Source organism: Sceloporus undulatus, chromosome 1 (assembly GCF_019175285.1).
Source record: "Sceloporus undulatus isolate JIND9_A2432 ecotype Alabama chromosome 1, SceUnd_v1.1, whole genome shotgun sequence".
NCBI classification, from domain to species: domain Eukaryota; kingdom Metazoa; phylum Chordata; class Lepidosauria; order Squamata; family Phrynosomatidae; genus Sceloporus; species Sceloporus undulatus.
The window spans coordinates 151366966-151382960 of NC_056522.1; the positions used below are offsets into that span (position 1 = coordinate 151366966).

General features: G+C 38.9%; 1 protein-coding gene across 1 annotated transcript in view; it reads left to right on the forward strand.

Annotated features, from left to right (window-relative positions):
• The window catches only part of VSNL1 (visinin like 1), a 103012-nt gene that overhangs the window by 38101 nt on the left and 48916 nt on the right, over nt 1-15995 (forward strand). Inside the window, exon 2 of the mRNA XM_042446986.1 lies at nt 10777-10943. Within this exon, the coding sequence (XP_042302920.1) occupies nt 10782-10943 (162 nt within the window). The 5' untranslated portion in view covers nt 10777-10781. The remainder of the gene's footprint in view (nt 1-10776; nt 10944-15995) is intronic.

The window sequence follows — 15995 nt, forward strand, 5'->3', positions numbered from 1 at the left end:
ACCAGAGTTGTTCAGCACTGGGGATACAGAATTAGTTCTGCTAGTGCCAGCTGAAAATCTGTTTTCCAGTCTTTAAAAAAATGCTTTTCAAATCCCAGACAGTTTCAGTATATAAAATAAACAAAACCCGTAGAGTAAGCTCACATTTCCATTCAGTTGTTGGGAGCTTTGTAGAAGCAACAGCGGAGACATCCCTCTGTGTCCAATGTGGAGCACCTTGCTAGTCCTCCTGATCTGCATCAGACTCATCAGGGCAGTTCCACAGGACTTAATATAGGATCTATCACACTTTCACTTCCTTCGGTGTATACCTGCATTACTCACTCCTGTTTCTATTTGATATATTCTAATGAACTAATTAACAGTAGCCATTCCAGTCACTAATTCTCCCTCTATAAGCGTGACTAGCCAAGGATGAATTGCAGCAGTCGATAGATCTCTTCTTTCCAAAACCATACCAGTGCTACACTAGAGATAAATTTAAGAGCCAAGATTACAGAAGCTTGTTATTAACTAAAGTCAATACTGCATAGGCTTCTGGGAGACAATAGCCAGTATGGTCAGCATGGTAGAACAATTGACACATGTCATCCTAACACTCCTCATACAAAGTTCCTCTGGTGTATTTTCTCTTACAAGGGGCTAGTGGTTGGATTGGTGAGGGGGCAGAACCGCCCCTACTTCTACCCCACATGGTTGGCACAGGATAGGCCACTTAACTTGTGGCTCTGCAAACAGTTATCTGCCCTGCTACAATGAAATGTACTGTATGTGTGTAGAGTTGGATTGTTTGTCACTGTTGGTTGAGCACAAATTTGAAAAGCAAACAAGAAATACCAAATGTTTGTTTTGAATCTTGCAGGACAGCCAGCATCTAAGAATTGTTGGCAGGGGTTCAAGCATTTAGAGCAAATGCTTCTCCCTTTGCAAAAAAGAATAGTTATGTTAGGCCCTTTTTATTGTTAGGGAGTGTGTGTTGTATTACTTTTAGCACAGTGTCGTATAATAATAAAAGTATGTGCGGGGGCAGTTTAGAAGTAATACTGTAGGAGCTGCATTATTATAAAAGATTCAGAAGGTAGAGAGAAACAGAAATGTGTATGATTTCTTCCTTAAACATACTCTATTTTCTGGGCACAGGTTGTGTACATTTTTTTAAGTAGAACATAGTATTAATTTTAGATGCACTTTGTCCATTTTTGTTACCTTAATAATACTTCCCTTCCATTAGAACATTCCAGGGGAGCTAACACTAATAATAGCAACAACAACACCAATACAAAACCAATTTATCTAACATACAGGGAAGATAAAAAGTGAAATAAATAAAATGTCAGGCAGTTAAAAACACAATTAAATTTAAAATACAAATTGAAATAAAGAGAATCACAAAGAAGAAACCAAAGGAACCCAAATGCCCTTTTAAATAAAAAGATTCTTCTTTTCAACAACCCTATCTTCATTCGCACTTATATCTTACTAATTATGCATTACATTATTTCTTACCATGTGAAGACTAAAATCTAGTATTCCCTGACCTGGCACCCCTTGATGCTTGGGACTAAAACTTAATCAGCCCCATCTAAAATAACCAAAGATGGGGGATCATGAGATTTGAAGTCCAAAGCTTGAGAAGGGCACCAAGTTGGAAAAGGCTGCTGTAATTCTTCTGGTGTGTTTTTCCTTCTTAGGATCACTTTATAAAGATTGTATAAAAGATAGTACAGTATGTGTTGAAATAAAGCACTTAGTTCATTTCAACAGTGCTAGTGCTAGCCCAAGCTTAACACTGTTTCTGGTGTGAATTTGCAATCCATGCTAGACCAAATCCAGGCAAGTGACACCATCAAAAACAAGTTTATTGCCATACCAAGATAATTATTGATGTAGAAAACACAATGCCCAAACTCAGCATGCTGGCACACGACTAGGTGACTATTCAGTCTCATTAGCCAATAACATTTTTGTATTGGGTGTATCTCTGTACTTGCTGTGCTTAGAATGTTGCTGCTTCACTCTGCCACAGTTGTTTTGTGTCCACAACTCAGATCTGCAACAAAACTTTACCACGCGTCCCTATTCTCTAACAAGAATGAGCCTGTTCAGGGTGCCAGTCAGCAACTCATGGCTTTCTCCATTACTTCCTCCTTTCTTGTATATGTGCATGTACACACATGCAAACACTCTGACATCATTTTTCTGCTTTTAATTTTTTGGCTGCTTTCTAACTTTGGAAATGTCTGTGGGAAAAGACATTCATATGCATATACAAGTCTTCTTTCCACTGCTACAATCACAAAGAAGCAGAAGCAGAACACAACCTAATATAAACTCTACCTGTCCTACCAAAAGGGGCAGTCTATGCTAGACAGAATACTTCAGAAGCTGCCTGGAATATACTGTCCCCAAGGTTGCCTCTAACCCGCCCTTACCTTGGCACTCTGGAGTAATGCTAGGTGGTCTAGCAATAGCAAGTACATTTCTATACCACGTATCAGTACATGTAAGCACTCCCTAAGTGGTTTATAATGTGTAAGCTAATTGCCCCTAACAAGCTGGGTACTCATTTTAGTGGCCTACGGAAGGATGCAAGGTTGAGTGGACCTTGGAGCCCTGGCTGGGACTGAACTCAAACCTTGTGGCTGTGAATGGCTGCAGTACTAGCATTTAACCACTGCGTCACTAGTGATTAAATGTGTGTCCCACTGTGTTGCCCACTGGCAGTGGTGGAAGTCAAAACAAGGCACCCAGTCTGAGATCAAAAACAAGGCACCCAGTCTTGATCACATGGCTGGGAGCCTTGATGTGACTTCAGTGTGATGACTTGTGGTAGCGGGTGGCACAGTGGGACACTGTGTAAAAAATTGACTAGAGTCACTCTGGATTTTCTGGGAAGATCCAGAGCAAATGGTGAGTTTTTGAAAAGCAGATTAAGGGAGGGATGGTCCAGATTTGCTGAGAATCTGGCCTTCCCACGTGAAGACAGTCTGCAGTCAGATCAGGCCTTTCACTATGTATTATGAAGACATGGTGACACAGTTAAATGTTTTGTGCAGACATGCCCAGGGACAGAATTGCCACTGTCAGTGTTTCTGTCGCATTATGCAATATCTTTAAAATCTCATGCTCAACTAACTGCTTTGCTAGAGTTTGCATTATTTTTTCATTCACTGTTAATTTTGCCCCCTCTTTGCTTTGATGGAACCAAACTCCTGTAAAGTTCTGAAAACTTCTTTTCATTGAGGATTTCTGTGTTTGCAGAGTTCCCTGCCAAGGTTTTGTTGTTTTAAAGTTGTTGTTTTAGTTCTTCTGCAAACTTTGGATTTCCCTTGAACATGGAAATACCTACCTCTGGTTTCTGTTTGGCTCCAGTCTTGTTGTCACTCAGCACAATAGTATATATTATTGTATTTATTTACATCCCACCCTTTTCCCAGCTCTGGATTCATTTAAAATACTTAAAACATGGATCAAAATTCCTAGATTACAAAAGTTGAAAAGCAATTAAAGTTACAGAATATGAGAGCACCCAAAGAGAAGGGCCTTTCCTGTACGTATTCCCACAGTACCTGTGAGAGAGGTGGGACAGAGAAAAGGAGAAGTGATAATTTAGAAGAATTGATAACGTTTAGAGATTATTTTGTCTCGGTTATGGATTGGTGCAAAGGGTTTGGAAGAATATTAGCTTCTGACAGAAGCACATCACCGCTATTAGATTTCACATTCATTAAAATAGGCAAGAGAGCACACCTCTTTTGCCTGTTGTGGCCTGTGGCTGGAATCCTGTTAGAGAAATATGAAGGTGGGAGTCTATCTTATGTCTGTGTATATCTTTCTGTGGTAGTTGTGGGTCATTTTGGAGATTGGTATGTGCTTCTACCCTCCACAATGACCAAAGCCCTTCCCCCTGACCAGTGGCATCACTAGGGATGGTGTCACCCAGTGCAGTAACTCGTGGCGTCACCCCTTCATTGACCTCCTCCCATTTCACACCAATGTTACTCGTAAATCGTAATCCCCATATACCACTGAATGCAATGCTAATAGTTGTGACATAAGCAGCTAGCAAAATTAAAATTATACCTTCAAATTGCAATATCAAACGCACAACATAAATGTATTTACATATTGAAGATTTTGTTAAAATGTGGTGTTTTTAAAGAAAATTTTAAAAGAATAAAAATGTTTAAAAAATAAAAGAATAATTAAAAAAATTGAAATTTGACATTGTAACTTTAAAAAATCCTGGAGCCTCTCCTTTCTCCTCCCACTGAGCTTCATCCCACTCCCACCATCTCTTAAAGCATTTTAAAGAGATACAAGTAAGTGCCACAGCCTGTTTCTGCCAAAATATGGATGTTTTAGGAGCAGTGGTGTCACCCCCCTGAAGGGTGTCACCTGGTGCAGTCCACACTTCCTGCACCTCCTTGTGATGCCTCTGCCCTGACTCACCATTGTGCTGGGATAGCCTCTCCTGCCATTCCAGTGCTGGTGGAAAGTGGAGGGGTTCAGAGAAACATCCAACTGTGTCCACATAGCCAGATGAACAGCTGTGATATCACCTGCTGAGACCTTTGGAGGATCTCTGCTGAACTCGGCAGAAGATTACTTGGTCTGCATCTCTCTGTGGTGACATAGTGAGAAGATTTTCCTATTCCTTCCCTCTACTCTGCACCAGCAATGAGAGGTCGCAGCACAACACTGGCCACAGTAACAGGGGAGCTATAGTGGGGTTTTGCACAAGGAACTGTTACACATGCTCAGTTATGTAAGATCTCAGCCTGTGAGTGTAAAAACTGGTCTGTTAGTGAGGTAATGGAGGATATCTGTGAAAACAGGTTTCTCCATATGGATATTGAATTGTTTTTTTTCTTCTTCTTTTTGAGAAGGAGTACCATTCTCCAGTTTTCTTTCCAACAACAAGAGCAAACAAACAAAGGGTTTAAATCATGCACACACAAAAGGGAAAGTCTAGATGGAGTTATTGGGAAATTAATTGGCCCACTTTAAAGAAAAAGTTATTTCTTATGAATTAAGGGTGGAGGCCAAAAGCACAGATTATCTTAACTTGGGGCAGAATGAAATCTAGATACAGTGGCTTTCTGCCACTGTGTAGGGACAAAACTAGAGACTTCTTCCATCCTCCCTCAAAATAATATCATCTTTCTCGTTGATGTGTTGCTTTGTAGTTGAAAGTGCGGACATTATCTTGACACTTCATGCTGGAGTTGTTTATCTCTCTCTTTCAATAGCATAATATTTTAAGGAGATCCTGTTGACAGCCTTGGGTAGAATTCAGTGTGTGGTCTCTGTTGCCTTCTCTGGGTGGGCAGCTATTTCCCTTTATCATCAAGGAACATGCTAGCAACTGTTCTATTCAGCCACGTGGGGTTTCTTTTTGCAAAGATTTCTTTCTGTTGGTTCAAGGGCAAAGATACCGTTTTACATTAAACTTTTCTCCCTCTCTCTTATGAAAGAAGAATTATATACGAAAGGGTCAAATATGTGACAGGGATTTGACAGCTTTGTGCTCCTTCCCTCTATGTTTCATGCTGTCATGGGTAAGAAGAAAGGCAGTGTCAAAAGAAGCCTGAGGAGAAAGGAACAATGTAGAGGTTTGTCTCAGGAGTTGCAGTTATTACCAGGGCACAGTGGGGAATTTGTTAAAACTTCTTCCTGAAAAATAACAGGGAAAATTGGTCCGTTATCGCCCTGCACAGAATTCACCATATATTTCTGGTATGTTATTTTTCTCCCCTTTCACCATTTTCCCATGTTGCATAAGTCAAGTCAGTGTATGATAATTCCATCTCTGTTGTGTGAGGATTTATTTCATGCTTGGGAGTGTATAAGAATGGGAAAACTCGTGCCTCCACGTATTCCCTATACATCTCACATACACGACAAGAAAATACAGTGCCAGCATTACAAATAATACATGACTCTTACTGCTTTGTTCACCACTCCTAAAGGATGCCAAGCAAATGCATTCAGCCATTATCTTCAGAGCAAAATGCTTGATTCCCTATGCTTCTTGGATACATGGATAGCAGAAAAGATGTTGGTTTAAAAGCCAACCTAGCATGGGCAAGCTCAAACTGAAATTGTAATATCACCAGGTTTGGAATTGAAAATAAATGTTAAACCTTACTATATAATACAGTATATGACTATCTGGCCTCAAATTTGGAAAGGTATTCTTGAATAACAATGTACTACAAATACTACAAATATTCATTTCTTTACATTCTCACAGGCAAGAACTATTTGATTTATTATTTTAATTTTGTATTTTGAGACTTTAAAAAAAACTCACCTGTTAGTGCAGATAAAAAAAGGGTTGTTTTGCAGGAAGAAGCTGAGTTTTTGCAGTCCCATCATTGTGTACAGAAAGCAGGCCATAATCCTGCATAATCCTTAGTTAAGTACATATCCAGGGCTAACCATGTTGGCTGTACCTCCCAGAACCCACATGGCCAGAAGGATATGCATGGATATCCCTCCATATCATCTTAACTGAAAAGAACAACATTTTGACAAAATATAGGCCTGTAACTCTAATATCGTCATAACTTTCTTTCTCCTGTATGATTTCTAACACATTTGCCTGATGAAGCTGGTGAAGCTTCAAAAGCTTGTAACATGTGTTTTGTGCATTTTGATTGATCCTATAAAAGTATTGCTGTCCTGTGATTTTGGCTGTATTTGTACTTAGTTAAGTACACTCAACAAAGTAATCTCTCCTGACCTTCCCCAGATCTGATGGAAGTGTCATTCACCAGTGCTCCAGATGTGGACAGGATGGGCCGCCTTCTCCTCATGCAACTGATGCTTGATAAAATATGTGAGGGGGAGTTACAGTTGTGGCAGTAGTGTCAAAAATCATGTCTAGGTAGCAATCATGACTACAAAACAGATACAGATTAGTAAATCTAGGAAGCCAGTCCATATTCATGATCATTACTTAATCACAATTTTGACACTGTCGCCACAATTGTAACTTCACTTCAAAGCTACCTGATGGGGATCAGCTGCATGAGAAGGAGGAGAGCCATTCTGCTGGCAATTGGAGCATAGATAAATGGTGCTTGTGTCAGATTTGAGCAGGTCAGGCCAGGAGAGGTCACGTTGATAAGTATACTTAGTAATAATACTTAACTAAAAAGTTGATGCAGGACATTACACATTGTATTTTGTGGACAATACACTGTTTTCTGTGCAGAAATCTGTTTTGACTCAAAAGATGTTTTTATGCAAGACCTCCTTTTTTGTACAAACTTCTTTTTCTTCTTGGCAAAATAGTCCAGAACGCTACCTCAGTCCAAAAAATTAATGTGACTGATATTATGTGTCAAGACACTCTTCTTCTCAAGGTTGATAAAATGTGCCAACATTCTTTACATCCCTGATCTTAAATGATATTATAATTCTGCTGTTCCAACATAATGTATATCAGAGGATGCTGTTAAGTTTTTGATTTAGGGACACAGCAGGTGGAACATTCAACTTTTCTCTTGATCTTACACGCAGCAAGACTCTTATTTTTCTCATGTAAGCCAGGATCCCCCAAAATGCCTCCAACTATGGAACTGTTTTCGTCAGTTGATTCAAGAAGAGCCAGTCTCCCTTGCCCCCTGCATTCCTTTTTTCACTCTCCCTGACAAAAAAAAACCCCTTGCTTCAGAGGGTTAAGAAGCTTTTCAAGAGTTAGTTTCTAGGTGCCATAGAGCAGTGCTTCTCAGACACTGTGGTATGGGGGTAACAGGAAGGGATATGCTAGTGACCAGTATCATATTTGTACTCAGTAGCTACAACTGTTTCTTTCCTGCCAGTTCTCTGTGGACCATCAGCCAATGGCTTTGTTGGTGGTGGTGGTAACTGCCCTCAAGTAGACCTGAATTCTTGGCGACCCTGTAGATGAGACATCTCCAAGACCCCCTGTCTTCTACTATTCTACTTAGGTTTTGCAGATTCAGGCCCATGAACTCCCGAATCTGGCATGTGGTCTTCCTTTCTTCCTACTACCCTCAACCTTTCGCAGCATTATTTACTTTTCTAGTGAATCGTGCCTTCTCATGATGTAACTTATGTATGACACCCTCAATTTGGTCATCTTGGTTTCTAGGGGTATTTCAGGCTTGATCAATTCAAGGACTCATTTGTTTGTCTTTTTCACTGTCCGTAGTATCCACAGCACTCCAACACTGCATCTCAAACGTGGGGTTTTTTTTTAATCCACTGTTTTCACTGTCCAGCTCTCACATCCATACATAGTGATGGGGAATACCATGGCTTCCATGATTCTAACTTTAGTGCTCAGTTGTATATCTTTACGCTTTAGGATCTTTTCTAGCTCTTTCACGGCTGCCATTCCTAGTCTTCTTCTTATCCCTTGACTGCAGCCCTCATTCTGTCCAACATTTGAACCAAGGTGTGTGAAATCTTAACCGTTTCAATTTCCTCTTTGTCTAGTTTGAATTTATGTATGCTCTCCATGGTGTTTTCTTTTTCTTTTCTTCCTTTTTGGTTTGCTTTATGTTCAACAACAATCCTGCCTTTGCACTTTCTTCTTTGATGTTCCTCCGTAATTATTGCAAGTCCATGTTTTCCACCAGTAATATTGTGTCATTTGCTTATCTTAGATTGTTGATGTTTCTTCCTCCTATCTTCACTCCTCTTTTTTCTAAGTCTGATCCTGCTCTTTGTATGATGTTTTCTGCATACTAGTTGAACAAGTAGGATGATAAAATGCAGCCTTGCCTGCACACGTGGCTCCAGCCAGTTGGAGCCAAACCATCTACCCCTGTATAAGTATTAAAGTTGTGGCCATCTTTTAACCCAACACACAGTGTCTGGTCCCTGATCTGTCTGGATGCAACTGCATTTCCACAATATATACTGCACTTGGATGGTGAAAGATTTAGGGCCACACTGCAAACCGTGTAGCACAAGCATTTTTACTTAGAAGTGTAAGTACTAAATTTGCATAGGATGGCTGTGTGAGAGCACTAAGGATTTGTAGTGTTTCTATAATACATCTACTTACAACTGTTAGAGGCAGCATACAGTAGAAGTAAATCATTTTCTAGAGTAGGTAGCAAAACCACAATTTTTCAGATAATGCCTTAGAGGAGCTTTAGGTAGCAAATACAGAGCTACCTGGCAGTAAATCTCACTGAGACTAACTCCTGAGTCGATATGTAAAGGATTGCTGTAAGTTACCATCTTCAGTCTCAAAAAAAAAAAAAAAACTTTAACAATTTGAGGCTAGGTTCTCTTTGAAGAAGATGTGTGTTCAATAAACAATTGCCAACTTACTTTTTTAATAATTGAAAATTAAATATGTTCTTATGTGCAGGAAAGTGCATAATTTTTAATTATATTTGCCTATACATGCATTTGTGTAAAAGCAATTCTGAACAAAGCTGGTGACTGCAGGAGTGGCAGTAGAATTATGGAGCGGCATGCATTCATAATAGTGATAAAAGAGCAGCACACAAAAGCTTGGAAGATGGTGGGATCCATTTTGTGGTAAATTAGATAAGCCACGAATTACAGCTTTCTTCTCTCATTAATTAAATCTGCAACCAGAATCCTTGGATTCACACTTGATAGCTATGGATTGTAATTAAGAATGTAGTTTTGCTGATACAAGAAGTGGCATTTGAGAAATGAAAGAATGGAGGGGTATAATTATGGTAGAGGATTATATGGAGCAGGACTGTTAATCTTGCACAATTTTCTGCATTAAGTAAAACAATGGTTTTGTTTTACTGGACCAATAAGTGCACAGAAATGAAAGTGTAGGATTAGGGCCTTCTTTTTTCATGTGGAGATTTTTTTATAGGAAAGGCTATAAAATGAAAAACTATTATAAATTAGTACTGGTGTGGTGGTGATCCAGTGATTTTTAGTTTATACAGTTCACTAACAACTGGTTAAAGGTTTATAATCTGACCAGACCAGGTGATGGAATGACTGGAAGAAGCAGCTGTTGCATTAATACAGCCATTTGTCAAATTAGGTTTATTATATATTATGGAGGTTGCCATATATTGTGAGAAAGACAATGTGCATGTTGACATAATTCATAGTTGGCTGTAGCTATGTATGAACTTTCTCAATGTTTCTATCACAAACCAGAGAGACATAGTGGTTGGATTATTGGAATGGGATTTCGGAGATCTAGTTTCATGTCCTCTCTGGTATTGCCCCCTCTGAGCCGTGAAACCCAGTCCACTGAGTGACCTTGGGTCAGCCACTTTATTTGTTCATGAGCAATCTCACATGTTTTTGTGAGGCTGACACAGAGCAGGACGAGCGCCATGTGTATGGCTTTGAGTTCATTGGAAGAAAAGTGAGGTCTAAATTAAGTAATTAATTAATTGACACAGTCTGAAGCTGGCACTTCAGTGGGAGAAATTAAGCAACAGCACAACATGATCTCTTCTCACTTTGTGCATCAACCATTTGCAAAAGTGAGAAGAAACAATTAGTTTCAGGATCTCCTCCACTAGATTGATTCTTGTGTTAGCATAGCACTGCTTTTCTTTTTCAGAACCTGGGAGTCCTTTACATGCCCATCATAGCTACCTGTGAAGATAAAAAGCTAGCTTGAGATTGATTCTAAATGCAGTATGAAGAAAATATCCTGTAGGCGATTTCAGCCCAATTGCTTTCAACTCCCAAACAGTCCCAGGAATCCAATCAGAATCATTGTGAACATTCCTGCAGATGGAAGGATGATAATCATATATGTCTTTTGTTTTTCTTAAGGCATAATGGGGAAACAGAATAGCAAACTGGCTCCTGAAGTGATGGAGGATCTGGTGAAGAGCACAGAGTTTAATGAGCATGAACTGAAACAGTGGTACAAAGGATTTCTAAAAGACTGCCCTAGTGGGAGACTGAACCTAGAAGAGTTTCAACAGCTTTATGTAAAGGTAAGATCTTTATCTTTATAAGGTGACAAGAAAAGAACATTTCAAAGTCCTGTTTAATAATGCCTCTCAAAACTAACTAACAGATCTTTTTAAAGATAACAGTTGACATTTGATTAATGTAAAGTTGCTGCTCATTTGTTGCAAGAGAATTCAGTGGTCTTTCTGCAGTGGGAATTTCTGGCTAGGATGCAATTGTATTTTCCCCTTCACCCAAACCTTGATGAGCTATGTAGGAGCAACTTTTGGCAGGCCCACAGCAGGTGAGATAGAGCAAGATTGGAAGTGTTAGAAATGTACAGATGTTAGATTACAACTCTCAACACTTTTCACTACTGGCTACAGTGACTAGGGCTTCTGAGAGTTGTAACCCAACAAGATCTAAAGAGCTCTATGATTCCCATCTGTGAACATGCAAGTGATAAGGAGCCCATTAATGCCCAACCATTTTTATTGTATGAGCAGCCTCAAATCCATTTCCCAAATCTTTGGTACAGCTACTGCAGAGTTCCACTGAACTGATAGAATAATGACTTTTAGCTGTGGTTGTGGGCTGTTCAGTTGACCTATGCTAAATTGACAAAATCTGTAAGTCCAGTTGTTATTATCTGTAGTTCACATCTAATGGTTTATTACACTGTTTATAATTGTGCAAGTAGCATAATTATCTACATGTGTGTGTTAATGGCACAATGTGCTTCTTTATGTTTAAAAAATTGGAGGGTCAGAGCTAAACTCTATGGATTTTTGGGCTTTGCACTGTAGAATATTGCTAAAAAATGATAGATGTGCAACCATATTAATTTACTTTAAACAAGGAGATCTTGGTAAAGACTTTTTTTTAAAAAAAACTCTCAATTGGTGTCATGCGTAGTGACTTCCATTGGATATTTTATCCATATGGCTTACTTTGGGTTTATTTGACAGTCATTCCTTCAGTAATTTTTCTTTTCATAGTGGGTTAAAGGCTTTGTATATTTATTGTGGAATAAAGTTTCCATGGAGCACAATTCATTTCATTAAATGCAGGCTTTACATTTCATATGGCTAAAGCTGACGTCTTCTGTAGTGATAAACCCCAGATAGGTAGCCCTGTTAGTCTTTTGCAGCAAAATGAACAGTCTTGTGGCTCCTTAAAGACTAACAGATCCCCCCCAGCATAAATCCCAGCTGAAGTGGGCTTTAGTCCATAAAATCTATAATCAATGATCAAATTCTCTTAATGGTCCTAGATGATTCTTTTATTTCTTTAGTAACCGTCCGCACTTCCGGAAGACCTATAAGACAATCTGATGAAAATTCATTTCACCAAAGCACAGTGAAAAGGAGATACAAAAGCTTTGGCTCACACTGTGGGTTCTTTCCACAATGTGTTAAAACAACAAAGGTGACAACAAAGAAATACTAGAAACAAGATTGAAATTAGAGTAGAGCTTTGCAACAAATCAATTTACCAAAGAAGTTGCCTGGGTCAGCTTGGCTGAAAAGAAAGAAGGTTCTTCTAGGAATGCCTAAGTGACATGTACAACCATAGAATAAAATGAGATTAACCTCATCAAGGTACAGTATTCCTAAAGGGGTGATTGTGTTAAAACTAAAGAGAGAACAGAATTCTTCAGTAGAGCTCCTGGAGAAAAGAAAATGGAGACTTGACTGCCAGTTTTGCAACTTTTAAGTACAGTGGTACCCCGGGATACGAATTACCCAGCTTACGAATTTTTCGGGATACGAAAAAATCCCATAGGGATTTATTGTTTCGGCTTACGAAGGTTTTTTCGGGTTACGAAAAAACCTCGGCGCTATTTCGCCACCGGAGGGCAGCAGAGAGCTATTTTTTTCCATTAGCGCCTATGGCAATTCGGCTTACGAAGGTTTTTCGGGTTACGAAATTAGCCGCGGAACGAATTAATTTCGTAACCCGAGGTACCACTGTACTTTCTCTTGAATGTGCAGGGAACTGGAAATATCAGCTATGGTAAACATGTGGTTTAAGAATAGCCTTGTGTAGCCATTCATGAAAAAGAGATGTAGAAGGGACCAGTGGATATTTTATGAGATTTACACTGAATGCTGACAATTAGTGGTATACAGGCACCTCTCAGTATGAGGGTGAAGCACTTATCTAAAAGATATCCTTTAGGTCCATGCATTATCATTCAAAACACATACCTCAAATTGCTTTAATTTTAACAATTTCTCAGCTGCTGTCCTGGTTAAGCATTTTTTGCTTACCTATGTTTTATCCACTGCTGAGTATGGATACAAATCTTCACTAATTTTCTTCTCAAAGAAAGCAACAAGTAATTTTAGCAATTGTCTTCCTGCTGTGTGAAGGTCTTCAAAAGCCACACTGTCTTTGAAAAAAATTCACAATTGATGAGTTATTCTGCACAAAATGCTTATGTGGTTGATGTGCCTTTTCTGCACAGAAAATAATATTGAAGGCTGACACAGCCTGAATTACACATTTTCGGAGCCCCTTATATTCAAAGAATGAGGGTTTTGCAGTGGCTTAACTTTCTCACTGAGCTCAATATGAATTAAGCACGCTTTACTGGGGGTTAAAATGCATCTTTAAGTGTACCCACTTTCAAAGATATTCAACAATGTATTCTTTGCTCTGCAGGATTTCTGCTAGGTGCCTAAAAGTGCTGTTCTGTAGCAAAAAGTGTAATCTGAGATATTTGTTATGGCCCAGCCATTTTTTTAAATAAAGCATCCATTGTTGGCAATGCAACATTTTGTACCGCCTTTATCTAGCTTCCTGTAACACTTCTGTTTTCACTGTCAATACGCCTCCTCTTCCTCCTCCTCACTTGTAGCATGAAAAGAAGGTGTTGTGCCAAATACTCCCCGCATGGTAGACAACAACAATGACTTGTGACCTTGTAAGTTAATACAGAAGCCAGGAATGTGCTGTTCCTTCTGCCACCGATACAAAAACTATTCACAAAGGACCAAATCACCACGGTTTGAGAGCAGAAGGCAATCCAGCACTTCATTTCTCTGTTTCCTAATAGTTCAGATTTGCTGTGGAGAAGAGGAGTAGGCAGAAGTGTATGGAGAGTCTGTATTTAGCTGCACTCCTCATATTAGGTGACAGAAAGAAGGATTTCCCATGATGTTTCTGTGTGCATCCCATAACAACTCAGGGAATGATGCTTGCAAAACCTATACCTTGACAAACATTGCTGCTTATGATAATTACATTGCCTCCATCTGTCCCGATTTGACCAGGACAGTCACGTCACCCCGCTTTTCCCTTGCTTTTAAAATGTTCCAGTTTATCTCTCCTCTCACTTTCTCCCTTTGTCATCTGCTTATTTCACTTGCTGAAAACAGAATTCAAAGTGGAAAAGTAGTTTGCACTCAATTAACTCAGCACAGGGGAGAGAAGAAAGGATGGGGAGAATCTTGTCCTTTTGCGTAGGCTCAGGCAAAAGCAAGCTGATGCAGCTTCTCCTAGCTTCTGTGTTTTTCTTCTTTAATCACTTTGATCATCTGGACAACATTCTGAAGTTGCTTGGCCACACATGTACGTCTGATCTGCACTGCAGAAACAATGCTGCTTGACACCACTTTAACTACCATGGTTTAATGCTATGAAATTCTGGGATTTATAGTTTTGTGAGCTATTTAGCCTTCTCTGTCAGAGAGCCCTGGTGCCACAGCAAACTACAAATCCCAGGATTCCATAGCATTGAGCCATGGCAGTTAAAGCTGTGCCAAACTGCATTAATTCTGCAGTGCATATTACACCCTAGTTTTGATCAGTGACATGTTGGAGAGTATATAATTAATGGGTTCAATGTTCACCCAACATTTCAAAGTGTTTTAGCTCCATATTTCAACAGAGCTTGGAAAAGTAACTGAGGGAATTGCAATCAAAAAGTAACTTTTGCAAACTTTGGTCACATCTGTCTGGAAATAAACTCTATTGAATGGAATAATAAATATTTTTATTAAAAAAATTAATATACATACAGTTTTAGGTCCTAGCTTTTCAAAATGCAGAAAATGAATTGATATAATTAATGGAAAATTGATCTCTGCTATTTGAATATTTATTTTGGGGGGGGGTAGGAGCTTATCACTATGAGTGTGTTTTAAGGCCTTTGTTGACTGCCTTGTTGGTTCTCCTGAGAAAATCCGTAATGCTAAAATAGGATGGTGAAATTGTTTCCACTGTGAAATGTTTAAGTGCAAGTTATGACTTTCCTTGAACATAAAATGGAAGAAATGATACAGCAGTAAAGAACAAAGATGGGCTTTTACAAAGAATGAGAACATGAAAAATATACTGCCAGGAGGACAGTATACAAACTTGTTGCTTCCAGTCATTGCATGTATTTTCTTACCAGCTGCCAAAGCAACAACAATAAAAGAATTCTACAAGAACCTTAGAGACTAATATGGTTATTTGCAGCATGAACTTTTGAGGCCTAGAATCTGCTTCATCAACTGCATGAGGTATCATTTCAAGTAAGAGGTAGGATTTTAAACAGACAGGGGAAGAAGAAAATAATAATGTCAAATGTCTTTCAGGGCTAAAAGAATACTACAGGTTATCCCTTATCCAGAATTTTGAAATGTGAAATACTCCAAAATACAAAATTGTCCATATGGGAGGCTGAAACAGTGACATTTTTGCTTTCTAATGGTTCAGTGTACACAAACTTTGTTTCATGCACAAAATTATTAAAAATATTATTATAAAATTACTATCACGCTATGTGTATAAGCTGTCTACCAAACACAAACAAATTGGTTCTCATCTCCAAAAGGTATCTCATTATGTATATGCAAATATTCTAAAATCAAAAGATAAAATAAAATCCAGAATCCAAACCTTTCTATTTCCAAGCATTTTTGACAAGGGAGACTCAACCTATACAATTATTTCAGCTTAACTTTTAAATGGATGTGAAGGAAACACAAAAGCAATCACATCCAATATTGCTATTGTGAATGGTCTCTGCGCTTCCCCTTGTACCTCTGTAAGAATCTGTGCTTATGTATATATGGTTTGGTTACATTTTGGTTCCAGTGTTTCTC